A 27,816-nucleotide genomic window follows, 5' to 3' on the forward strand; every position below is an offset into this window, starting at 1 on the left:
TAAACTCCCATCGCGGGTCGCTCTGTCCAATGAGGGTCCCTGTAGAAAGGGGGGCGCCCCTCCCGCTTTTGGTTCGCAAAGAGCACAAACCGCCCCCCCTCTCTCTCTCGCACACACACACACACAACACACATACATCCTCCTCCTCCTCCTCCTCCCTTTACCTGGAGAGGCGTTCTGGCTCGCCGGACTCCCCACTTGCTCGGAGAGGTCCCTCGCGTTCCTGCCGGGCGGGGCCGGGAGGCGAAGAGCGCCTCGGCTCTTCCTCCCCGCCCCACCGCCTGCCAAGGCGCCGTCCCGCGCATCCCCTCGCACGTTCCCGCCAAAAGAGGAGCCGCTCCGAGACGACCGGACGGCTCCCGACGGCCCTCCTGGGAGCAATCACGGCAGCTGCCCGGCCGTCCTGCAGCTGTCAAAGCCGCCCCTTCTTATTCTCCGCCGCTGCCGCCCCGCCCCGTTTTGTCCTCCGCGTCTTGGCCGTGACGGGGTTTGCACGGGTTTGAGGGAGACCGACTCAAGCGCGCTGACAGACCCGCCCGGGCGGACGATGTGGTGACAGTAGCAGCAGCAGCAGCAGCAGCAAACAGCAGGCGGCGGCTCGGTTCCGTTGATTCAGCAGGCACAGCGCCGCCGCTGAGCGCCGCTCCGGACCAGCTCCGCCCCAGAGCCTTGAAGCGGGCCGACCCCCCCCCCTCCAGGGCAGGAGGAACGCACTTTGCAAACTCCGCTTGGAACAACCCCCCCCCCTCCGCTGCTCTGAAAGAGGAAGCCCGTCGGCTGAGGGCAGCCTGTGAGGGAAAGAGGAGGAGGAGAAGCAGCGTCGACGAAGGCAGCGGCTGACCCTCTGAGGGAAGCTGCCGGCGAGCTCTTCTCCCTGGGCTGATTTTTTTTTGCGGGGGGGGGTTGTTTGTTTGTTTTCTCAGGGGGGAAGAAGACGACGGGGCGGGTGGCTGTGCGTTGGCCCGGCGGAGGGAGCGGAAGCCCGCGCGTCAGAGTCGGGGAAGGACTGGACTTCTTGGAGGCGCAAACCTCCAGCAGCTGCTGGGTCCGGACGGCGCGCTTCGGCGGGTCCGCGGGCAATGGCGGCCCCAAGCAGGCGCAGCTGCTGCTGCTGCTGCGTTGGCTCTCCCTAGGCGAGCAGTGGACTTGCTCTGCTGGGAGGGCTGGTGGGGCGGGCTCGCGGGACTGGCGCTCGCGCTGGGGCTGCTCTACCTTCGCTGTCGAGCCGCCGCCGCCGCCGGCCCCCCCAACGCCCTGGCCAGCCCTCCCGCGCCCAGGTGTGTGGCGGCAGGGGGTGGCGGCAGCAGCACCACCTCCACCATCGGCCCCGGGAGCCACGAGGCTGGTCAGGCCATGGAGAGCCCGGCGGAGAACCCGAGCAAGGCGGCGGAGTACCTCAAGGAGCTGAACAAGATCATCGAGACGCAGCAGGAACTGCTGGAGAAGCAGAAGCTCCGGATCGACGAGCTGGAGCAGCAAGTGGCCCGGCTCTATCAGGAGAACGCCCGCTTGCAGGACGAGTACCAGCGGCACCTGGCCACATGCAGGCTCCTGCTCCTGCAACAGGAGCAGCAGGCAGCACCACCAGCAGCACCAGCCCCACCACCACAGGGAGCTCTACCGGCCCTCCCGCCGCCGCCGCCGGGGGACAGCCCAGAGACCGCGAAGGATGAAAAGTAAGAAACGGGGAAGGGAAGAAGATCCCTGGCGGGGGGGGGGGGGGTAGCGAGTGAGTGAGTGAGTTGCGGAAGAGATGCCCAAACATCTGTCTCTGCTGGAGACAGAGAAACAAACAACCAGGTGGGGTGGGTGTGCTTGGCCTTTGTTTCCTTAGGGGCGACCCTAAGGCCGGGACTCCCTGCGCTGTTGGGGATTTGGGGTGCCTACCCTCACAACTCCCCCTCTTCCCTGCTTGTTCTTGGTTTTTCTTGCCCTGGTCCTCGGGGGGGGGGTGGCGGGGCGGCGCTTTTCGTTGGCCCTCGTCCTCTGCTGAGCTGCAGCAGCCTGGAAACGCAGCCTTCGAGGGATCTGGTCCCGACCCCCCTCGCTTCTCTTCTCCCTCCTTTCCCTCTGCCAGCCTTTCGGTGAAAGGACTTCGGAGAAGGAAGGATGTTGAGCCTTGCAGAATCTGTCGGAGGAGGAGGAGGATGATGCACGGTGGACTCCCAGGTGGAGAAGGTTACACGAGGATGTAAGGAGATTTGGTGAAAGGAAACAGGGTGCGGCGCCCACTCGGTGCCCCTCTGTCTGGCAGAAGGGATCGGGCATCTCTTCCAAGGCAGAGCATGTGCTTAGTGGCGTTTGGAGCCTAAGGAGGAGTGACGGAGGAGGCGCTGCTGATGAAACTGACAGAATGAGGGTCAGTAAACATTGGCAGGTGGCCACCCTTGCAAACCGTGACTAGTTCAAATTTAAACTTGTTGATCTTCAAGGACTTGTTTGCTCTCAATCTCTGCATCTATTTACGGAACACGTTAATCGTTAATTAATCATGCACTGCTTATTACTTATGGGGAGCTACTTAACTACATTACTGCTGAAAGTTAGGCCAATTCTGGAGTTGTTAAAGGACTACAGTTGCCTATCTAACTTTAACAGCTTGACATGGAAATCTGCGAATTACTTTAAGTAGGAATGGTAAAGCCTGGTTGTTAATTGAAGGCTACAGAACAAAGTTGGTCATGTATTTTGGGTGGTAGTTTCTTTTTTTTTAAGAGGACAAAAGTTTTGGAAGCTTCTGTAATAGGAAGCATTTGCTGAAAAGATTAAGATTCATGTAGTGCTGCAGTAGTTAGGGGACTTCATTATTGGAAACATGCTGGCAGTTTTGAAATTACTTTACATTTAATTAGACTTCAGATATAAAGCTAACACTTTAAAATAAAATATTTCTATGCACATACAAAGAAAGGTATAATCCATGTAACCATCAAGAACTCATGACTGTGTTCAACCAGTTATTATTTCAGTGTGTGTGCAATTTTTTCTGCAGGTAAGGCATTAAAATACAGGTTGAAGGTCTTTTTTTATATCTTGCAAAAGAGAATGAAAGAATTACACACACACACACACACACACACACACACACACACACACACACACACACACACATCATGACAATAGGATAAGGTTCTGCATCTTTCTCTTAGTAGTTGAATCACAGCAGGATGAGCCCTTACTATGTTTACAGAGATTAGCAAAATCATTATTTATTTTCAACTTGATTTTTTTTACTCTATTGTTCTGCCTATTCCTTCAAATATCTATTAGAATGTAATACTTTGAACTGTCCCTTGGTTTTTGTATCCAACTTGAACATACCAAGTTTTGCGTAAAACTGCAGTCCATGGATGCCATGTAACATCTTCATATCTGCAACAGATGTCATTATTTTAATGCTTGATGAATTAAACAAGATGCTTTCGAACAATCAATTCAACTCCATGGTTATAGAGCTGATTTTCAATCAGGAAGAGGAATACAGACAACTGGTCCCTATAATTATTTGTTACTCAGTGTGGTGTCACAGAATCTCAGCTTTATGCTGTCTGGCAAACTATTTTTTTCTGTCTACACAGTGTACAGATGTTTGAATGACTTCAAGTTCACTGTTTTGCATCTCACCAAAAAGCTGCCTCAGGTTTTCCCCCTAGTGTTGATTTGTGCGACACTCTTTAAGAAAGTGAGACTTAGAAGGAAGTGTTGCCGATAGCTTTGTTTTTAAAAGGGTAGAAATATTTGATTGATTTGAAACATACCAAATACATTTTTTTCCAAACAAATAAGCTCGTAAAGGCCTGGAGACCATCAGTTTACACAGCTTATGTAGCTGTTAAAGAAGCAAATCTACCTTCATAACAAGAGGTCTGGTTCATTGTTTTGAAAATGCTTAATTCTGTGAAGTCTGAGAATGGATCTATATTTATGCTGAAATAGTACTCACTCCCACCCAATACTTTGTTATACCGAGTGACATACTAGGAATAAAATAAATGATTTGCCATGTTTTGATAAGGCATTTCTCTTGACCCTCTGAGGGAACAGTCTTTCGGCTGCAGCCTTGACGACTCAGTCTTTTTAAGTCTCTTAAGTGGATTTGATGTTGGGATCAGAATTAATCTGGGATATTTATGGAATAGTTATAATCGTTCTGAGGTATAGTCTGAAGAGCTCAATGGGAAAGTTCAGATTTACCAGACTTCAGCAGTCCTGTCCTACACGTAGAAGACAAACAGGGAATCTTCGGCTCCCTGATATAACCTAAATATACAACTAGAACAGATAAATACTTGGTTAGAAAATGCTGGCTCCTTTGTGGATTTCAATAAACCATCCCTTTCCTCCCTGAGCCATCAAAAATAGCTAATTGCTGCCCCTTTGCTATCTCTGCTTTAAGCAACCTGCTGAAATGTAATGCATTCATTTACAGATGTTTTGTACATGAATTAATCTGTTGTTTCTCCAGTATATGTTGACAGGAGAGACCACAGAGCCCATGAATTGTAATAAAAGAAACATGGGCTATTTTTGTTATTCTTCCTTTATGTTTGGATTTCAATTTGTCCTCTTGTTAACATTTTGGTTTGAAATTCATTAGGAATGACATTATGCAGTATGAATGTAATCCCCTAATTTAATTTCAGCAGTCTTTTGTGGGATAGCTTTGACCATAGTGCTTTGTCTCCTGTTTTCAGTGCTTCTGCTTCTCCTACATTAATCTTGTAAGCAGGATATGACTTGTTTAGTCATTTTATTTGAGTTATTTCTCCTTTTCTTCCTGTAATCCATACAGACAAGCAGTCATACACACTGAAACATACAGAAACATGTCAGAATCTAGTTGTGAAACACAGATACATCAGCCTTACTGTATTTGTATATATACTTCCTTTCTGCCAAAGTAATTGAGGGATTTTACAGTTCACAGTAGTAATGTGCAATATACGAAAAGTGATGCAAAATGGTTGGGTAGGGAAGAGAATCCAGATATATGATTATCAACTCTTTCATGACATTACATAATGAAATTATATAATAATCTGGTGGGCTGGCTGCTGCTGGAGACATTTCTGGGAGAGGATAATCCAGATGGGAGTTAGCAGAAAGCCTCTTGCTCTGAAATGACTGGGCTGAATGACTGCTGATGGAAGTAGCAACATGCCTCCTGTTCATTAAAAAGTAGACTCAGTTTAAATAGTAGCATATATACTCTTAGCACAGGGAATGCACTTTTTTCTGATTGAAAGACTTGAAAAGGTCTAAAACAGAAATGCATGTATGAACATCTCTTGAAGAAATGTATTGGTAGAATTCAGAGAGCTAGCATTTATCTTCTAAGTTCAACATGTTGTGAATTTTGTAGTACAGTCTTGCAAAATATGCAGAATTAGCAATTCACATATACAGATGCTCATGTCCTACATATCTAATAGGGCTGTGTTGTGGGTACTCTGCAAAGCAGAGATGGGGAATGTCTAAATGCTGCTGGACTGCAGTTCCCATCATCCACAATGACTCTACTGCTTAAGGCTGATATGAGCTGCTGTTTGACAACATCTGGAGAGCCTGTATTCTGGTCCTCAAGCAAGGTTCCCTCTAAACTGGGTGTGTGTGACTCCACCTCCATCCATGCAGCTCTGCACAGTAATCACGGTCAACCCCTTTGGTTCTGGTTGTGTAAGAACCCTGCCGGGGGGGGGGCACTCTGAGTCGCATGTGCACGCAGGGGTGAAGTCACAAGAGAGAGAAGTGGAGCGCTCAAATTAGAGAGTACATTGCCCTCAAGGATCATACTCACAATCTTGGCATGCTTATTGATCCAGCTCTGTCATGGGAGACTCAGCTGTTCTCTTGGCTCAAAGTTCTTGTTACCAGCTTTTATTGATACACCATCCGCAACCTTACTTGGATGAAGATAGCTTGGTCACAACAAATAGCCATATTAGGCTGCCTTTTAAAAAATAATCTGGAAAATAGAGGTGGTTCAAAACAGGACTATTAAATTACTATAGAAACTGGATTGCTTGCCCACGGTGCACCTCTAATTTGTCAGCTGTACTGCTTGCTCAGCTCAGCCGTTCTCAAGTTCAGTTCAAACTGCTACTATTAGCCTTCCAAGTCTTGGCTGTATGGAACCAAGTAAAAAACCCTTTCCTGTATATTCCTACCATATGATCACCAATAGGGAGCTTTGAGCATTATTATTTCTCCTCAGTGACAGAATTGAGCTGAATTACTACCATAAACAGGGCCTTTCCAGTAGTGGCGCCTCAGTTGTAGAAGAGACTTCCTAAAGAAGACTTGTCCTGTCACTGAAATCTTTTTGGATCCAACTTTCATTTTCTCTGGGCTTTCCAAGTACTGTAGTGTATTTTGTCTAGACCTCTCCATGTTAAAATCTTTATTCTTAATGCTCAGGTTCTGTTTTGATACTGTTTTGTTTTGATACTGCTTATTTTTCTCAGCCAAGTAGGGCTGCGAAAGCAATGCACACTAACAAAATGATTAAAACATTCTTTAAAAACTGATAAGGCAATTTTTGAAATTATATATATTTTAAAAACAGTGCTCTTTGGCACTCATTCTTTGCACTGGAAATTCACATATGGCAGTGAAATACGCACAGAGAGACACACACCGATACCTAAAACATTGCTTTCTAAGTCAACCTTGGGTAACCCATGTGTTCCTGGACTGCAACTCCCAGAAACCCTGGCCAGCACAGCTGGCGATGAAAGCTTCCTTGGGTAATATCAGGGTTACCCAAGGGTGGGAACTGCTGCTCTCAGACCTGTTCCCCCTCCCCATTAGAAGCCACAGTTGAGAACCTCATCTCACAAGATAGCCAAAGGATATTTGCGTTTCATATTTCTGTTCTTAGAAACTGTAAAGTTTTTAACTAACCTTCGGCTAGGCTGGATTCAAAACGGGTGCGGTGGGGATTCCTTCTACTTTCTCTCGGTATTCAGTTTTCATGCCAACTGGAATAGCCCCTCCTAATCCCCACTGGGGTTTAAGGAGATATCAGATTATAAAAGGATGGATGAGAATTCTTGTACCAGCTAATTGTCGTGCATAGGTAGGTAGTTTCTGATGTGTGTGCATTACTTTGTTCACTTGTAAATGTTATATATTAGTTCAAACAATTTTGGTAGAAAAACGGTGTATGAATGACATTGTAAGGAGACAAGAGGATGAAGAAAGCAGGCGCTTCAAGTGCAAAGGGCAAAGAATAAGAAACCTAAAGATAGGATAAGAAGGCAGACACAATATACATAATTTCCCTCCTTGAAAATGATAGAGTTGGATAAAAGGAATCTTGCTTTGCCATTTTTCTGTTTGTTTAGACATATATTGTCCCATAGTGCTTAGAGCACTCTCTAGATAGATTATAACATAATTATATAATATAAGAAAGATCTGTTCATTTAAATCTTCACCAGGTGCCTGTATTGAAAATGAGCAGTTTAATATAGAAGAAAAAAAAACTGGGTTTTTCCCGTGTTTTTAATGTCTGTCTTTTGTAACATGGTTGTGGAATATATGAAAGGAACTTAAATTTGTGAAAATACATGTTTGGAGCATTCAGATTGGCTGAAATCCCATTGCTTACCATAATAAGTTTCAGCAGAAGATGCCCATTGAACCAGTGAAAAATTGGTGAGTCAGCTCCTCTGTAGGTTCCATTGATTCAAATGGGCCTATTTTAGTTGCAACTTACTACACTAAAGAAAAGGCTTGGTTACATATTGTAATACCCCTGGTTTTGCATTGGTTTCAGCACACTTGGAATTGATTTATAAATATCAATTTACATGACATATAGCTAAGCATGATGGGGGGCAGGAAGTTTTTTTAAAAAAAATGTTTTTTTATAAAAACATTTGCTAGGGACTTGTTTATTTGAACTAGATTATGAATGCAATTCATTTTGAATCATTTTTGCAGTCTATTCAACTGTGTGGGAGTAAATTGTGCCTGTAAGGATTGTCAAGTATTGGATGCCAGATAATGCATTTCTGGGTTGCAGGGTAACTTTACAGTCTGATTGGTATATTTCCACCCCCCCATCTGATTTAGCACTATTCTGCTTTGAAAAAAATAATAAATAAATATTAAAACATAATGAGGGAGCTAGAAAAAAAATTCTCTCTTCCTCCAGGGAAGTGGAACAGCTGCTGGCTTCTGGCCAAGAAAGCTAGAAGAAAGGAGGCAAAAACGTGCATTCCCAAAGTGATAAGGGGAAGGAAGTGGAGGAGGGGGGCCATCAGTGGAAGTAGTGGCCCTGCTACTTCCTCACCCTCCCTCATTCCCATTTCCCACCAGTACCAGGCAATAGATTAAAAATTGTCCCAAGACGCACACACGGACTCAAAATGCATGTGATTTTAAACCAATTAAAAAAACCCTTGATTTGATCCAGCTCCTGATTTATTTCAGTAGTGTAAACAAGTCCTAAATTACTACTGCAGAGTGAGCCCGTTTGACTCAAGGGAAGAGTTCTCACTAAATCCCCACTGAGTCAGCAGGTCTAGGCCAGTGTGACTTTCTTTGCTAAGCAATAGGACTTTAGCCGTTGTTTCTTTGCCATCCGCTTTACATGACCCTGCAAATCAAAGGAGGCAAATAGCTACACACTATCTGTTTTGCTGTTTGAGAACCTCATATGGCTTTGTCAGTGGGTAGTAAATTAAAAATAAGAGCATGTCATGTAAAAGTCTTAATCAGAAAGACATCTTCTCTGTATTGACTCAGTATAATTGGACTGTACAAAATTCTAGAGAGCAGGCAGGAAAGACAGTAAAGAGTAGTTCTATGGTTAAAACACGATGCTATGGCAGTCTTTAGTAAAAGTTTGCAAGAAACAGTTATAAGTGGAAATCTCTCTTCACCAGACTGTAATTTGGGCAGTGTTATGGGATCAGTTCTTACAAATATACACAGTAATTTAAAAACCTATGTTTTGTACATGCAAACTTTGCATGCTGAAGTTGCCATTTTCAGTCTGCTGTGCTTCCAGGCACAAGGGGGCATGGCTAGCAGGTTTGCTCTGGAATAAAAGAGTCCTAGATGTTAGTTCTGTGTTTCAGCCCAATGAAAACAGTAATTGAATTATAGGAGGCATCTGATTTGAGTGAAAAATACGTTTCGTTCAAAAACCTGATTTGAAATGTGAAAGCATGGGCAATTCATTCAGCACAACTGATTTCTTCCATATATCCCCAAATCAATTCAGGGGATGAAAGTATAGAACTTCAGATAAATTATTATTTCTGCTTAAGAATCTTCATAGCTGTGTTTCATGGCTCTCTAGCTATATATCAGCTCGTATGCCAAATATCTTCTGGCTTCCTTTTTGCTTGGCAAGGTGTTATTGGGATGCTTGGAAGCACTCACTCAGTTTAAATGAGCAGAACATTTCTACAAATATGATGACACATTACTAATTATGTTTATTAAACTTGAATAAGTTGTCATCTTAGCTAATAAGCAAAAAAACCCCAACAAAAAATAAAAACAAAAAACCACCACAACAGTTGATTTATTGTGGTGTGAGCTTTGGTAATCAATAGAAAACTTTAATAGATGCTATCTACATATACCACAACGAACAGGTTCGCACATACGTATTCAGTACTTGACGACCGCAAGATCTAATAATGATCTGATTATGTGAAAGAACCATCATGGGTCTCATGTTACCAGTGTTCCCTCAGATGAAACTATAAACATCTATCTACAGTACTTATTCAGTTTTCATTCATAGAGTAATCAAGTGAAGCATGCACTTGTAGAAACCAGTTAAGAAAAATACATTACCAGGTTTTGTAGTAATTACTTATTTCGAATCTTCCTCTAGTAGGAAGTTGTCTTCTGGTGTATGTCATTGAATGGATGCTTTCACACAGTATGCTTTAAGGTGGTGTTTGCTTCAGTCATTAATTAATGTAAATGCAAATATTGTATGGACCAAAATGCTCATTGTCAGTAGAAATGATACATCTGTTTCCGTTTACAATAACAAAATTCACTTAAATCATTTCCCAGCTTGCATTTCATATTGTTTAAACCTTGCTTATTAAAATGTTCTAATCTTAATTGCATAACTAATCAAAACAAAGTATGTTTAAGTGGACATCTATTGCATTATTTTATTGTGTAGAGTACTGCACTTGACACTGTTACAACTGAACTGTTTTGTCTAGAGATTGAATTGGTTTTATTTAATATTAACCCATAGGATTAATCCAAAGTTGCCATTATTAGAGGAGATCCACTGAAATTAAGTCCCAATTTGCCTCAGTCCCATTTAAATTCAGTGAGTCTATTCTAGGTAGAACTAAATTAGATGTATCCATGTATTGCTATTTCTAGGTTTTTAAAATACAGACACAATTGCAAATGCATCACTCATGCCATGGTTAAATGTAATAAATGTATAATGACATCTTAAAATGCAAAAACTCTATTTTTATAAGATGGAGGAAAATAAGAACATTAACAATTAAAAAATCACTTGATTTATTTATCCAGGGTTTAGATTAACAGTCAGGCCGTGTATCCTGAAGGCAATGTTAAACTTGTGAAAGGAACAAAAATAAAGGTTTACATTACTAGGCAGCTGAAGAAAGTTCTGTTGATGAAAGCTTTGGAATAAATTGAAATTAAAAGGCATGTAACCCTGAAAACTTTATGTTCTTTCACTACAAAGATAGTTAGAATAACAAGGAAAAAACCGAAGATGTTTGAAAATTTTTAGATCTTAAAAACAAAGAAACTGAGATTCTTATTGATCTGAAAAAAAATGTGATGAGCTTGCAAAACATTAGCTGCAGCTTGATGAGTTACAAAAGGTATATCTGAAAGCATTAACGGGCTGTCATGTGAAGAACTGAAGATTTTCAGAAGAAACCCATATTTATTTATTTATTTCCACCTTTCTCAGAGTTCCCTTCTAAGGGCTCAATAATTCCAAGTTTCTGCTGGAAAAAAACCACACACAACCCACAACAAAAAATTAAGCATATACACAAGGCATGTGCGCATTTGGACTCCTGTGCCAGGGGAGTGAGTTTTCCTGCTCCTCTGGCAGAAGTCTGTTTATTTTGAGGCACATGTGAAATTGATTCCACGTATGTGTGCTGCACATATCCCACACATTGCACCAGAACACGGGCAGAGTTCTAACTCCTGTCCTCTGAAGATGCCGGCCACAGAGACTGGCAAAACGTTAGGAAGAAAAACCTCCAGAACATGGCCAAACAGCCCCAAAAACCTACAACAACCACCTCTGAATACATAGAAAATGCTATGACAGTAGTTGCAGTAAGTCAGAAACTACTTCATGGCACATACAGTGGGGCCTCTACTTAAGAACGTCCCTACTTAAGAACAATTCCACTTAAGAACAGCTCCGTTTGCTAAATTTTGCTTCTACTTGAGAACAAAAATCCAAGATAAGAACAGGAAAAAAACCTTTCTTGCTCTTTTTTTAACCTTAGGTCATCTTAGGTAAAAAACAATTCTCCCCCTAGTGGTAGAGTACGTATTAACCAGCTTTGCATTAGTTCCTATGGAAACTAATGCTTCAATGTACAAACACACCTCTACATAACAAAAAAACAGCCAGAACGGATTAATTGGTTTTCAGTCCATTGCTTCAAAATTAGCTTCGTCAGAAGTGCTTTTAACACTGTTCCCTGACCTAAGGGGGAAACAAAAGAAAACTTTCCCCCTCTAGTGGTAGAAGGCGGAATAGCAGCTTCCCATTAGTTTCTATGGACGGAAAAGAGCAGATACGGATTAAATGGTTTTCAATGCATTCCTATGGGAAATGCAGATTCTACATAAGAACTTTTCCACTTGAGAACCACCTTCCAATACGGATTAAGTTCTTAAGTAGAGACCCCACTGTATATGCCTTCAGGCCATTTCCTGAGATTATCCTTGGAGATCCTTCTCTTACTTGTCAATTATAAAAACATTGACTGGTATTATATAACAGATACTGTACAAGTTTTAACCAAAAACCTCACTATCCGTTAAGTATTGATGCAGTATGTATGCTGTTCCTAATATTGCCAATTTTTTTTGTAGTTCGGATGGTGTTGTGATTTATAAGATCTGCAACTGCTTATAGTACTGTATGAAATTTCTAGATATTGTTCCCAAGGCCCCAATGACTATGGAGACCACCTCTGTTTCTTCCAGAGGTGAGATGTTTCAATTGCCTGGTCTCTGTACTTGATTAGTTTTTCCAATTCTTTATTTTCAGCTTTGGCAACCCCTGGAATTGCAATGTCAGTGATCCAGACCTTTCTTCATTCTATTACTACTATGTCTGTTGTGTTATGTTCAAGGTGTCTATCAGTTGGATCTGGAAATCCCACAAGACCTTGACTTCCTCATTTTCTGAAACTTCTCTACCTGATGTTCCCATGGGTTTTTAGAGGCTGACAAGTTATATTTTTTGCATACTGGTTAGTGCACTAATTTTGCCACTCTGACATGTCCAGTTTTCTAATCCATTTGTGCAATATTTGGACATTCGTAGATGAGGTGAAACACAGTTTCATCTTTTCCTTGGCACAGTCAGCATTTTCTGTTAGCACTAATTCCTTGAATCTTAACTTTCATCATATTGGCTAGGAGTGCTTATTCTTGGACAACAAAAATTAAACCTTTGGTTTCTTTCTATTAAGAAGTCTGTTTATTTTGAGGCACATGTCCCCAATTTTAGCCATGGCTGTGTTGAATTATTATCATGCTTTCCATCTATATTTCTCAGTTATTGTCCATGTAGTGTTTTATTTTTCCAGCTGTTTAATATATTTTCAAATTGTTGTTTTTTACATTGAACCTTTGTTTCTGTTATTTTCAGAATATTCTCCATTTTCACTACCTCGAGTAATTTTCTCTACTTGTACTAATATAATCATTTAGACTTCTTTTTTCTCCTTTGTTAAATGCTGTATTTACAGTAATCTATAGCCTCTGATTTTTTGTGGTAAATATAATCTGTCCACATCAATATTTGGATGATACATGTTCATATACACCTTATTGGAAGCCGTCCAGAGTGGTCGACCAGACCAGATGGGCGGGATATAAATAAAATAAAATAAAATAAAATAAAATAAAATAAAATAAAATAAAATTAATTAATTAATTAATTAATTAATTAATTAATTAATTAATTAATTAATTTGTGTTTTTAGTCCAATTCTTCTAATTCATTTTGAGTCCAATATGTTATTCCAGTTGGGTATCTGATTACTGGAACTTTCCATGTATTTATGGTTATGACTGTATTTTCACTATTTAATTTTATTTTCCATCGTTTAATCAAGATTTTCCTTAGTCTGTTGATATATTCCCTGTCAGTTCTTTAACTTTTGTGTGCAGGATGTTATCTGCTTCTAGTATTATAAAGTATTTATAATTTTCATCACTTGACAGTGAGTAGTATTAATAGTAGCAGTAGTTTCATAAGTTGTCAAAGTATCTTACCCCTAAGATCTTTTATAAGTTCAGTGTCACAAGATCTTTCACCAATTTCTGGGCCAGAATTCTGAACATTCTGGTCTTTTTACCTTAGTATCCGAAGTGAAGCAAAATTAAGTGATTTCTCTAAAGAGTAAAGGTATTGAGTTGGAGACTCCCTTCAGGTAACATTGACAGTTATCAATAGAATGCAGTGATTCTAACGAAAGATATTTATTAGCTTGAATAGCATTGATTTTTAATGCTATGAAAATAAATTGATGATTTTCCATCACTTCATTGTGAGTCTTGTCTTTTGAGCAAAAAGAAAACTATTATCATGATTGAAGCCAGGAACACAGTTGTTCATACATACAGATGAAAGAGTAGTTTTGGTGTTGAATACACTGAGAACCATGATGTGTATCACAAAGGCACTTTAACACTGTTGGTATTGTCTGAGTGAATCGACACACACCAGACAGCATCATAAAATGAATTTAAGATCATGCTCATCTAAAGGACTTATGAAATTTATTTGTGCTTCAAATGCCGCCAGTAATGCCAAGTGGAGACCTTACTGGCAGGCTAAAAACTAGTTCCCTTTTGGTTTCCTTTATATTGATATTACACATGTCCTCCTGCTTCACATCTTCTTGTCCAAGGGGTGGGACAAATTCCCCTTATTCTTTGAAATCTTATCTTTGATAGCTATCAGTACATCAATTCAGAAACATACTGGTTCATGAAATGATGCAAATTAACAACTGGATATAATTAGCTCTGCATAATATCCGTGATTTTGTTTAAATATTCTGGTAGAAATCCAAGCAAAGGTAAGGCTGTGTATATCAGTATTGATTGCAGTGGAATAGTTAAGTGGTTCTTCAGTTTTTGTCCTTTGAAATTAACAGGAATTGTATGTGCTTGTCTTTGAAATATTATGTCCTCTCAGTGTTCCATAAATTTTTCAACTGTGAATAAATTGTGGATGCTTATAAACAATTTCCTTTAATGCCTTACTCAGTTGTTGAAGGATGCAAAATGTTGCAAATTGTAACTCTTCATACTGAAAGATGTTTCATGTTACATTTTTAAGAAGCTTTCCAAACCAATGAATTCCTTTGTCCTAATCTTTTATATATATTTGCCTATCTTCCTTGACAACAAACTCTTAATGGAAAGCTAATTTTAATTGAAATCTTCCTGAACACACTCAGAGTAACCTGAAAACTGTGATTAACCCCTAGTGTTCATCGCACAAACCATTAATTAATGATGTGCCATCAAATTGATTCTAACATACAGTGACCCTTTCCAGGGTTTTCTAGTTAAAGAGAGCTCAGGAGGAGTTTACCATTTGCTTCTTCTGGGAATACTCTGGGACTGTGCAGCTTTCCAAAGACTGTAGGACTGTATCTGCATTATCTGCATGGCATTGGTTCCAAGCCCTCCTGCGGATGCTGGAAAGTGCAGTTACAGAAACACTGTATCTATGGTAGCATCCTTTCTTATTCCCCCTAGTGGCTAGTTCTTTGAAATGTGTATCTCTGGCTTTTTAATTTCATATTTCCAGACAGTGGAGAAGTGAAACTGTGGGTACAGATCCTGTGGATATGGCAGTCCTACAGTAGAGCCTGTTTCTTCCCCTAGGAGGCACAGTGAAGAATTCAACTCCCCACCCCTGGCTTCATAGCAGGTGCTGCAGCTCTCTAACTTTTACAGCCATCTTCACAAACCATTAGAGTATACTCTTCTGACATTTCCTGTTAGGCCTTAGCCTTCCCCAAAGAAACACACAAAAGAGTCTTGACAAATGGGAAAAATAAAAGCTTAAAAGAGTTGCTTAGTTCTATCCATATTAAGCCATTTCACCTCTTTCATTGGCTGGATATGATGTCTTATGATCAAGACTTTGAGCCCAGTTACACTTGGAAAAAGAACCATAGTTTAATTGCATTTAGCGTGTTTAAAATTGGCACTAAAAAGAGTCAATACACAAAGCACATGTAAGCATAGATTGTTTTGACAGAAAATTACGGGTGTTTTTTTTTATTGGAAGCTATGTATTTTTCTGTTCCTCCAGAGGGTCATAATTTTAACTCCAATGTCAAATCAATTTACTTTGAATCAGTTTGCCGTATGTGAACACCGCTTTTTCATATTATTTTCTCACTCTTTTTTTCCTTGAGAAAGTTGAGAGTGGAAGTTGGGTGTGGGGAGAGGCTAAAAGATGGTTTATAAAAAAATTTACTTCTAAAACCATGTCTGACTCAAACCTTGACGATAAGCTCAGGTATTTCAGATTTTATAGGTATTTCTTCCTTCAACTCTTCATGTCCTTATTACTGTTATCTCCTTTGAGTCTTACTCATATATGTTCTTAATATAACCTATACATATGTCTGGGATAGGACACATCCCGAATGATTTAGGTAGATTCTGACAGGCAAATTATTATGTATGAATCTTACAGCAGTATCTCATGATGGGCATTAAAATGGGTTATTATTTATTTATTTTATTTATTTTATTTATATGCTGCCCACACTACCCAAAGGTTTCTGGGGGGCTTAACCATGTAAGTGAAAAAGAATTAAAGTAACTTGACAATCTTTAAACAGAGTACTTGGAAAACACCATGAGATCACTTGATTTACACATTACATATCAGACATTCAGAACAAATGGGTATACCATTGTGGGATATTGGTGAATCTCTGATAGAAGGGGAACTGGTACTCTTAAATTATTCAAGTAGAATGACCACTGATAAGAGGTACTGAACACTGTCATCTTTTTTTGTTTGCAATACTTTAACATTCTCTTTCAGTCTGAATATCTATTTGTCCTTCCTTGCGGAGTCAGCCCACTATTCAAACTGTTTGAACTGAGTGGGAAGATAAAAATGTGTATTTTAAAATTTATCTAGTTTAACTTTTTGTGACCTGTTTTTACGCTAAAGTGCATATATGGGCAAAGTAGTCTAGGAGCCAATTTGAAATCTAAGATGGATTGGTAATGCTTTTCTCAGGTCACAGGGAATGACTGTACCATAATACTTTGAAAAATAAATATATTGAAATAGAGTTCTTGTCATAAGATTTCTGCCGCCTCTGATTTTGCTGTTCAGATCACTCAGACTTGCATTCATAGAGCTAATTTGAGCATTTAATACTTCTGGCATGGCCATAGTGTTTGCAGGAGGATGGTTACAAATAAATTGTTACTCCCTCATGGCTGGCTCATAAACCTATCAATAAAAGCCTGCATCATATGGGCACACTGGATCTCCATCTACTGGGACTATTGTTGCCACAGTTGCAGTTAGCCACATGATTTGGCTGATGTACATGATACAAGCATTCTTATTATCAGTGCCAACCACTGGAGGACAGATCTGTGATAGCAAACCATTCTAGGGAGATAACAAAATTGGTGTCTAGATTTCTAAATGATTGGCTGTGAAAGGTGGTGTCTAAATCAAATCAATTGCGTCTTTTTAAGAGGGAGAAGAGCTGTGTGATATCTTAGCTTTAACAACTGAGTATAACTGGAATTCCTCTTCAGAGACAGAGACCTCCAAAAGCCACTTGGGATGAAGTCTCTTAGCAAAAATCACGCTCAGGCTTGTTTTTTGCAAACTCTGTAATCAGATCAACAAAACACATCTGACTCCAAGGAACCATTAGGGAGCATTTCTTTTAATAGCAGATGGAGGAAGCAGTGAGAGTTAGATATTTCAAACTAGTTTTTAAAGGGAGTTGAATTATTAAATTTAAAATGTAATGAATTATTAAATCGCTGTTTCGTTTTAGCATCTTAAAATGTAGTCTCAGTAGATGCTCTTTGAAATTAGGAATACTGTATTAATGTAATGGCCAAGTGGTTTTTATTTTGGAACTATATTCATTACAGAGGTCATGGTAGAGATCCCAAAAGCTGGAAGAAAACATTCCTAGAAGGATTACAACAGCATGTGTGTAGTGGTAATGAAATTGCATGCTTTCGTTGCCAAATGCCTTATACAGACTCAAGTAATGTTCCTAGCTCATAGCCTATAGCTTATTTAGGGATTGAAATCAGCCACAAATTACTGTTAAAGTTAGTAGGTTAAAATAACCTAATACTGCTCAGAATTGCAACTAGGTTGCTCCCCTTAAAACTTCAATGGGGACAATTGTTAGAACAGTCTTTATGCCACAGAAAACAGTAAGAAACTTGTATGTGTAGTCTCTTGTCTCATGAGAAACGATTTTTCCTGTTTGAAATTTTATCACTGATATGAAAACACACTCTCTCTGCTTGTTATTTTTGTTTGAACATAGTGCTTCCCATCATTCCTCTCAGTTTTCTACAAAGAGAAAGAACAGTTGACTTTAATCTGGGCTGGCATAGGATGACAGTTTTCTTGTTTTAAGGAGCCTGAATAGTACACGTAAAAGATTTTGCACAATTTCCATGAATGGTGGCTGCTTAAATGATAACCAGGACGCTTAAATGTTCTAGTTTCAGTGGGAATGAGAAAGTAAAATTCTCCTGTTGTAAAAACCTTAGATAACAGCTTGCCTTTCTGTAAACGAGCTTGGGCAAATTTTCCTTAAACCTGGCACATTTCCTTTGTTATTGCTCTGCATTTAAATCTTGTATTCCAGGGAAGCTTTCAAAATATAAGCTAACTGGCTTTTTAGGTTTCAGCCCTAAACTCAGTTAGAGGAACTTCAGTAGTTTTAAAATGACTAGTATTTGCATAGAGTTTGGAAAGTTACTTTAATAATACATTAAAAAAAGATTAAGTTAAAGGTTAGTATCAAACATTGAAGATTACACACTAAACTCCTCATGATTAAAAATCATTATTTTTCAGTTACAACTTGCATTGTCTTCTCATTATCTTAAAAAAAAACACTTTGTTATATGTAACAATAACTCCTAAGCTCAGAATCCTCATAAATAACTGACTTCTGGGTTGCAGCAGAATTCAGTGATGCAAACTGTGGCAACTCATGCTATATCGCTTCATGCTCCCTCTGCTGGTTCATTAACAATATTCCACTATTTTGAACATACTTCTGATTTACTATAATATTTTGTTGTTGTGTTGTTGTTGTTGTTGTTATGTACCATTGTGTTACTTACGGCGACTGTATGAATTCATGCCCTTCAAAAAGTCCTATCACTAACAGCTGTGCTTAGCTCTTGCAAACTCAAGGTTTTGGCTTCATTTATTGAGTTAACTTATTAAGACTTTATCTGTGAAGATTCTCAGTCATCCAGGTGAGGTTATCTGGAAGTTGAGTCACGGCAACTGGGCTTCTTTCTTATGAGGTCAAAAAGTTTCATTACTCATCCAAGTAGCTTCTTCAGTCTGAGGAGATTTGGTAGGAGACTCTTGATATATCCTCCACCTTGGCTTCACTTTCCCCTAGTCTGAATAGGCTCGTTAGATGGACAATTTACAAGGGCATGAGTGAAAATCCCACCTCTGCATTTCTTCTGCACCCATTGTCATGGGTTGTTAATAGTCGTTAACAGTGGTCTTTCTGATGAGTTTTGTTCTGATATTTCTGGGGAGGGATGAAAGGGAAGCACGATAAATAGGAGACAGATTGTATCTAAGGTCTCCACCCCTGTTGAGTGAGGGATTTTCTATATACACATGTATGGCCTCTCTGACCCTTCTATCAAACCACCTATCTTCTCAGTCCAAAATGAGTACATCTTGGTCATCAAATGAGTGTCCTTTATCCTTCAAATGAAGGAACACTGCTGATTGTAGTCCTGAGGAGTTTGCCCCTCCTTAACTGGGGCTTATTTTGGGGGTAGGGCTTATATTAAGAGCATCCTGAAAAAATCATACTAAGGCTTATTTTCAGAGTAGGTCTTGTTTTTAGGGAAACAGGGTATATTGCTCCTGTTGTGTTTTGGTGTCTGGTCTTTTGGGTGGATGAGTCTCTGTCTTAGTGTGTTCGTGGGTTTGAAGTGCACGGGCATGTGGTATTTACCAAAAACACTTTTGAGCTTTTTGGACACACCTGCCATGTGAGGAATGACCAGGTACTTCCATTGGCTCTGGGTCTCAGACTGTTCCATTGTCCTGCTGGGTTGGGGCATTGCCTTGTTAAAGGCCTATTTTGGATATCCACAGGCCCTAAGGGTTGTCTTCAGATGTCTGTCTTCCTTCTTCTTGATTTCTGTGGAGGTGGAGATGTTTCTTGCTCTGTGGTTTAGCTTCCTGATGACCCATAGTTTGGGTTGCTATGGGTGATGAGAGTCAAACAGCAGGTATTGATCAGTGTATGTAGGTTTTCTGTAGATTTCTATTCCTAAGCTGCCATTGGATCCTATGATGACTGCACAGTCCAGGAAAGCCAGTCACTTGTCTTTAGTGTCTTCCCAGGTGAATTTGATATTTAGATCCACTGCGTTTATGTGGTCTGTGAAGGCCTGTACTCCTTGAATCTTGATCTCCCCCCAGGTGTCATCCACATACCTGAACTAATGGGTTGGAATCATCCCCTGGAAGAAGGTTAGTGCCTTCTTTTCCACTTCTTCCATATATTAGTTGGCAACAGTGGTTGACACTGATTATCAAGACTGCTATGATACGTAAGCAATTATAAATATTGGTTTTATTCATAGTTTATAGTTGGTGGGGTGATTTAAGTAACAATTTAGAAGAATGTTATATTTTCCATATTTATGTGTTGCACATATTTATGGGTGACGCTGCAGGTTAAACTGCAAAGCCTCTGGGCTGCAAGGTTGAAAGACCAGCAGTTCAAATCCCTGCGATGGAGTGAGCTCCTGTTGCTTGTCCTAGCAGTTTGAAAGCATGCAAAAGCGAATAGATAACTAGGTACCACCATGGTGGGAAGGTAACGGCGTTCCGTGTCTAGTCGCACTGGCCACGTGACCGTGGAACCTGTCTTTGGAAAAACGCTGGCTCTACGGCTTGTAAACAGGGATGAGCACCGCCCCCTAGAGGCGGACATGACTGGACTAAATATCAAGGGGAACTTGTACCTTTACCTAATTCAGATAAAGCAAAAAACCTACTAAATTCAATTTAACCAATTGAGAAGGAAAACAAAATTGGCACACAACTATTGCCTTTGGTACTTGCTTTTGAGAAGACATCCATGAGAATGTGCTTTCTGCCCTGTGAAGTGTTCTGCAACTTGAAGTACAGGAAACCTCTAGCTTGCAGGCCTGATCTGGCCCAAAGATATTCCAATTGCACACCCCACCACCTTTTGAAGCCCTGGCTCCTCTCCCTCCTGTCACCTCCAATCAGTGGCAGAAGCACAGGATTTCCAGCATTTCGTCCACCTTGTGCTTTTTGATTTGACTAACCTCAACTGAAGCAACCTTTATATAATTTTATCCTCCAGTTTTCATCTCTTATTGATTGAAATCCTGTTGCTTAGCACACTGGTTATTAACCTTGGGTTACTCAGTGGTTTTGGACTACAACTCCCAGAAGCCTTCACCACCAGCTGTCCTGACTGGGGTTTCTGGGAGTTGCAGTTCAAAAGCATCCGAGTAACAAAGGTTAAGAACCACTGGCTTAGCATAAGAACATTCATAACTTTCAGACCATTCCTGGCTGTGAAATAAAGGGCTGCTTCTCTCTGGTTCTTAGGGGAATTTGTGAATGTACCCCTTGAGAATAATTGCAGGAACATTTTATTTGTCAGTTAGGAACAGATTGATTCTTATGAATTTTCATATGCTAGGCAACAGGATTTCAGCCATTGTCTTCTATTCCTCATCAAGTAGCTAGAAAGTTATTGAGTCTTGTATCTTAAAAAGCAGAGACATCACCTTGCCAACAAAGGTCTGCATAGTCAAAGCTATGGTTTTTCCAGTAGCAATGTATGGAAGTGAGAGCTGGACCATAAAGAAGGCTAACCGCCAAAGAATTGATGCTTTTGAATTGTGGTGCTGGAGGAGATTCTTGAGAGTCCCCTGGACTGCAGGGAGAACAAACCTATCCGTTCTGAAGAAAATCAAACTCTAAGTGCTCGCTGGAAGGACAGATCCTAAATCTGAGGCTCCAGTACACTGGCCATCTCTTGAGAAGAGAAGACTCCCTGGAAAAAAACCCTGATGTTGGGAAAGTGTGAGGGCAAGAGGAGAAGGGGATGACAGAGGATGAGATGGTTGGACAGGGTCTGCGAAGCAACCAACATGAATTTGGCCAAACTCTGGGAGACAGTGGAAGACAGGAGGGCCTGGCGTGCTCTGGTCCATTGAGTCACGAAGAGTTGGAAACAACTTAACAACTAAACAACAACAACGAAATTTGCTTGTTCCCTCCTTTCTTTTCTACCTTTGGCTTTCATTTCTGAGAAGGATGTTCCAGGTATGGATGCACAACAGGAATTTATTTCTTTGGTTTTTAAGTGATTAGCACACTATATTTCCACAGAGCTAAACTAATTCTTCACAGTTCAGTGCCTCAGTTAGTGGTTTCTCTATTATGCATTCAAAGGCATTGTGATCCATCCCTACTGTTATGCCTTGGACATGCTGATGGAATTTCTCACATTTTGCCTAGAGTACAAATCTATTTTTAACTTTTGTGCAAGTGACCACAGTTGCCCTAGGTTTTACTTCTTGCATTAGTACTGTTCCTGTTCCAAACCATCTGTGATTCATTCACCTCTGCATCAAAATATGGAAGAGGGTTCTTGCTATAGTGAGTTCTTTTACTGTTCTGTTTTTGTCAAGTGATTAATCCCAAACACATTCAGTGACTTTTCTGTGTAGTTCTCTTACTGGAACAGCCATTTGTGAATCTTAAGTAGTGACTCTGAGGTGAAACTAAGCAGTTAAACATTTCCATTGTTGTTTCTTTTTATGGTCTCACCTTTGGGGTTTTCAGTGAATAGCAAGCTGGCTTGCATTCTCTAAATCACTTTTGCAGGATTTTCCATTTTGTAAAATTTTAAAGGACATATTATTTCACTGTGCTTCAACCTACAAAGTGCATATATGAGAAATACTTAATAAATATATGCCAGATCTCGAAAACTTGATATGCCAATAGTTACAAAGTCAACATGCTGTTTGTTTATTTATTAAATTTATATCCCAAAATTACTGCAGTGAGATCGAGACAGCAAACCTTTGAGTTGGTACAGATGAAGAGAGTGTGACTGGCCCAGGATCAGCTGATGAATTTTCATAGCTAAGCAGGGCTTGAAACAAAATTTTCCAAATCATATTCTAGCATTCTAACAACTGCTGCTTATACCAATTGATACAATTGCCAAGTCCAATCTGCGTTGAGTGGTTTTAATTTTTTTTTTTGCCTACTCCTTTATCAACACTGTATCCTTTCAGTTTATTCACATTACAGTGGAACCTCTACTTACGAACTTAATCCGTCCCAGAAGATGTTTGTTAGTTGAATCATTCATAAGTAGAAGCAAATTTCCCATTAGGAATGCGTTGAAAACCGATTAATCCATCCCGGCTGTTTTTAGTTCTTATGTAGAGGCGCCCTTCGTACATTGAAGCATTAGTTCACTATAGGAACTAATGCAAGGCCGGTTAATCCGTACTCTATCACTAGGGGGAGAATTTTTCTTCTTTTGACCAAAGATGAACTTAGCTAAAAAAAAAAAAAAGGGCAGGAAAGGAGGGGGGAGGGAACACCTTCTAAACAGAACACCTTTAAAAAACCAAGCACCTTTTAGAGAAAACCAGGTACCTTTTAGGTTAAAAAAAGGCAGGAAAACACCTTTTAAACCGAACACCTTTTAAAATGCCACAGAATCCAGCAAGCATTATTCCAGCACAGAACTCCTCATCACAAAAAGAGAGCATAGAGAGCGGGGTGGGGGGGGGAGAGACTTGAGTCTAAACTCCATTTTAAAGCCTGCCTGCCTGGCTGCCTGTGTCTACAACCACCACAGCCCCTTACAGAATATTTTATGATTTTAAAATGGACTTTAGAGCCACATTTTAACCACACACATTTAAAACTAAAATCTACACTGCAAGACCCATCAAAGCACAGAAACATAACCCCCCACTGAGCCCTACCACCCCAGCTGCAAAAAAAAACCCTGTACAGTACAGTAAATGCAGTATACTCACCCAGAACAGGTAGTCTCTCTGTTTTAAAAAAGAAAGTTAAAAAAAAAAAGCCAAAAAAGAAAATTCAGCCTGTACAGTACAGTAAAGTACCAGGCAATACTAGGCAGTACCATCTCTGCCTATCCACTCTCTCCCTATCCACGCTCTAACCGCTGGGACGAGCGAGGTAGCAGAAAAGCACCCTCTTTTCTAGCCAACGGTTAACTGAAAGTTCAAATTTCGGGCTTTCTCCACCTCCTCCGTGTTTTTTGTTTGTTTGTATGTTGAAGCTCCGCTCGCAAGTAGAAGCAAAATTTTGCGAACGGAGCTGTTCATAAGTTGAAATGTTCATAGGTAGGGACATTCATAAGTAGAGGTTCCACTGTACCTTCTTTCTGTTCTTGTTTCAAATGCAAGAAAGTGTGTCATCTGTGTTCTGGACATTTCTTTCTCCTTGGTATCTCATTCACTTTTCTTAGAATTTTACTCTCTGGGGAGTCTATTTGTGGAAAATAGTTTCTTTCTGCACACCAACTCTTTCTCTATGCTGGACATTCCTCTACTTTGCTGTGTTCTTTTCCTTGTGTTTTGCAGTTTTTTCTTTTCCATTTTGTCAGGAACAGTTTTCTCTTGAGGCCCAGTCACCTTCTGGCCTGTTTGATTTGCCCTGTCTTTATTAACAATCATTTCTTGGAATTTATTCCACAATATTTCCCTTTTTGCTGATGGTGTCTTACATGTTCTTACTATTTGCAATGATTTTCAAAGAGATAGGTTTTCCTCCCAAATAATTTCTTTTGGATCTGTTTTCATCCCATTCATATTCTGGTCTTTGTAATACTGCTGTCAGAAAAAGCACGGTCAGCTATTAAGTGTAATTGTATGACTCACTCAACCACTGTTTCCACTTTCCCTTGCTGTCTTACATTTTAAAAAAAATTGTTTATGAAAAAGTTTTTTCTTAGTATGCAGTATACTTCAAACAGTGCAAGCAGTACTGTTGGTGTGTGTGTCTTCTGTGGATGGTAGTTTGCATCACTATGTACCATCACTATATAGGATACAGTATCTTTATAGATATCTCTTCATTTCTGTCAGGGTTCTTTATGCTATTTTTTTAATTGTTAAATTACTGACTGCTTTATATCTCCTAGACTTTGATCAAATGAGATGGATCAAGGTTCTAATGTTATCAAGTAAATCGTAAAATAAAGTTGGGGAGGATGTTTTGGTTTAATCCTAACAATGTCTTAAACTTCACAATGTAGTCAGGAATTTATAGCCCTATTTTGTTTCTATAGAATTGAGTAGAAAGAGTAAACTTGCAGACTGAAAGCCTGAGTTCTGTAGGATAACACAAGTAGGCCTCTGGATAACACAAGTAGACCTTGTTGCAACTTGTCAGATAAACTTGCATTCACAATGACATAGGAGAAATAAAGAATCATAAATGTAACTGTAACAGGCAGCCCTGACCTCACCTGTCCGTCACAGATGGGCAGTGAATCATCAGCTAATGGGGTGACGGAGGGTGGGGCTGAAGAGGGAGGAGCTGGAAGAAAAGGGGGTGTGAAGTGAGGGTGAGAAATCAGATCTGGTGCGTGAGAGAGAAAGAGCTTGTTTAGAGGCCTGCGTGTCTAAGTGGTCAGTGAGGGAAGTCTGTGATTACTTAAATATGATACAGTGATTGACATCTTGATTGGCTAATTGTGATTTACATACAGTGGTGCCTCGCACAACGGGTGCCTCACACAACGATGAATTCACACAACGATGCCTTTTTCTGTTAAATTTGCCGCCTCACACAGCGATGTTTCCTATGGGGGATTTTCACACAACGATGTCTCTTTTTTGTTCCTGTAAAAGTGTCTTACAATGTTTGGAAGCCGTTTTAAATGCTTGCAATGGTTAGCCCACCTCCTGAAACCTATGCAAACTGATTTTGGTGTTGTTCTGACACTTCGTTAATTTATGGTAATTTTTTGTTTTCTCCATTGAAAACAATTGAATGGTCTGTCTAATGGTTTCCAATGGAGAAAACAAAAAATTACCATAAATTAACGAAGTGTCAGAACAACACCAAAATCAGTTTGCATAGGGTTCAGGAGGTGGGCTAACCAGTGCAAGCATTTAAAACAGTTTCCAAACATTGTAAGACACTTTTACAGGAGCGAAAAGGGAGATCGGGAAAGGGCTCTTTGATCTCCGTTTGCCTTTTAAAGCTCTTCCCTGTTTTGTTTTGAAGGAAACCTTTGTCCTTCTTAATTGATTATTATAATTGGTGGCAGCGAGTGTGAAGTGGTGTGGTGGGCATTCTGAGAGGCCTGAGTTGGCAGTGACATCAGAGTGGCCTGCTACGTTACAGTAACCATTCCTAAAAATACTCTGGTGTATCTTTAGATCCTGTAATCTTTTGCCATTCATAAAAACTGTTCAAGGAAGAGTAAAGGAAGATCTTATTGTAGCAATCAAAGTGCAACACTTATGCAACTCAACAGGAAAATAAACAAATCTAAACAGCCTACCAGTATTCAAGGCTTTTATCTCTAAATACTTGAAGGAAAAGGGAACTTTGCATCTTGTGGTTTTTATCTGTAGGATTTAATTTGCCTAGATCAAAGGGTAATCTTAATTCCTTTAAATCTTTCAAAGAAAAACTAAAGTTATATGCTATGGGAGGATTAAAGGGAAATGTTTTTATTTTTCTCAAGGATATAAACATTAATAGGCCATTTTAATTTGGCAGTCTGCTTAGAGATGATCATGGTTCTTAAATCAATTTTGGGAAATCCGAGGACAAGGGAACAAGAATGCATCTAATTTCTTTACAAAGTTACATAACCAAGTAGCAAGTTTTATGTAATATCAGTTGGGTTATGCCTTCAAATATGGTGAACAAATTATTGTTTCCTCTGATGAGGGATTTAGCAGAAATACCTGAAATGCTTATTGAGATTTGTTTGTTTGTTTTAAATCACACTTGGACTCTTTATTTGTTCAGACAGGGTATATCAATATATAATAGTGAAGAGTTGTTTGAGGAATTAATCAGCTGATGTGTTAAGGCTGCAGTCTCCTTGCAATAATACCATGGCTTTCCTAACATTCGAGAGATACTATACTGTTGCTCTTTTCTATAGCAATTGATGCCTCTGATGAGAATTATGTTGTAAAACAATAATATTAGAATTAAATTTCTTGGAATATCAATAACACATTCCTCAGGATTTAGACAATTGATACAGCTACTTCAGGGGATAAAACATAGTACAATTCCTGCAAATTTAATGGAAATTTTGTGAAAAATTTCACATTTACAATAATGAAATATTATTGAAATCTATGGTAAAAAGAAACCTTTTAGAATGAGAATGAGACTCAAAGGAGGGGAAAACATTGTGTTACTGAGAAGTAAGTCTGTTACTGAAGGCAGATGTATTGTGATGGCATGTTACTGTCAGCTTAAGATAAAAAGAACATTGGGGAGAGGAAAGGAATATCAGACCTGTAAAGGGTATTCCACATGTAAGCACCAGGGAAGTTGCTTAGCCTTGAGATGTTTTTGTTCATTTTTTTTAAAGGCCAAAACAAGTCATCACACTATATGCCATAAAGCCATGGTCCCCAACCTTTTCCCAATCACGAACCAGTTGGGGGGGTGGGGTCCGTGCACATGGGGGCATGGCACGCTTGCACATGGGGTGTGCGTGGTGCGCTCACGGAGGTGCACTCAGGGCGGGGCACGCTCACGCAGTGGTCACAGGCCGGTGCTGGGTCGCAGACCGGGGGTTGGGGACCCCTGCCATAAAGGACTTTGGTTCACAGCCAGCCTATTCCTAAGCTCTTCAGCATTATATAACTGGCTGTGGAAACATGGAGCAGAAAACAGGAATCACCTTGCAAAGCTAAAACTTAAAATAAGACAAGATAGGTTCCAATGTCAGGTTGAATGGAGTTGAGAACACTGCATATACAGGCTACCTAAAACAATGTTAGCAACAATAATAAAGCTTTCTCCCTTTTTCCTGCCTGCAAAGAGTGTCTGTCCCAGTGGTATAGTAACACATTTTGGATATTTATTATTATATTATTTAAAATATTTTTACCCTTTCTCCTTAAGAAGGCCTCAACGCAGCTTACATCATTAAAAGACAATATTTAAAGATAAATACAAAGAGTGTATAGAGAGAGCTTACATTATTAAAAGAGAATATTAAAGCTGAAACAATAAGTATACAAGTACTT

General features: G+C 40.0%; 1 protein-coding gene and 1 long non-coding RNA gene across 12 annotated transcripts in view; one reads left to right on the forward strand and one right to left on the reverse strand.

The window, feature by feature from the left end:
- The window catches only part of LOC110081624 (uncharacterized), a 45,675-nt gene extending 45,008 nt beyond the window's left edge, over nt 1-667 (reverse strand). For all 3 annotated transcript variants that reach the window (XR_013541709.1, XR_013541708.1, XR_013541707.1), the window contains exon 1: nt 165-667. This is a non-coding gene — a long non-coding RNA (uncharacterized LOC110081624). The remainder of the gene's footprint in view (nt 1-164) is intronic.
- A 530-nt stretch (nt 668-1,197) lies between these two features.
- Nucleotides 1,198-27,816, forward strand: part of IQSEC1 (IQ motif and Sec7 domain ArfGEF 1) — a 465,124-nt gene continuing 438,505 nt past the window's right edge. For all 9 annotated transcript variants that reach the window (XM_072989683.2, XM_078385370.1, XM_072989694.2 and 6 more), the window contains exon 1: nt 1,198-1,676. In XM_072989683.2, the coding sequence (XP_072845784.2) occupies nt 1,354-1,676 (323 nt within the window). In that variant the 5' untranslated portion in view covers nt 1,198-1,353. The remainder of the gene's footprint in view (nt 1,677-27,816) is intronic.

The sequence above is a fragment of the Pogona vitticeps genome, chromosome 2 (genome assembly GCF_051106095.1).
Source record: "Pogona vitticeps strain Pit_001003342236 chromosome 2, PviZW2.1, whole genome shotgun sequence".
Lineage (NCBI taxonomy): Eukaryota > Metazoa > Chordata > Lepidosauria > Squamata > Agamidae > Pogona > Pogona vitticeps.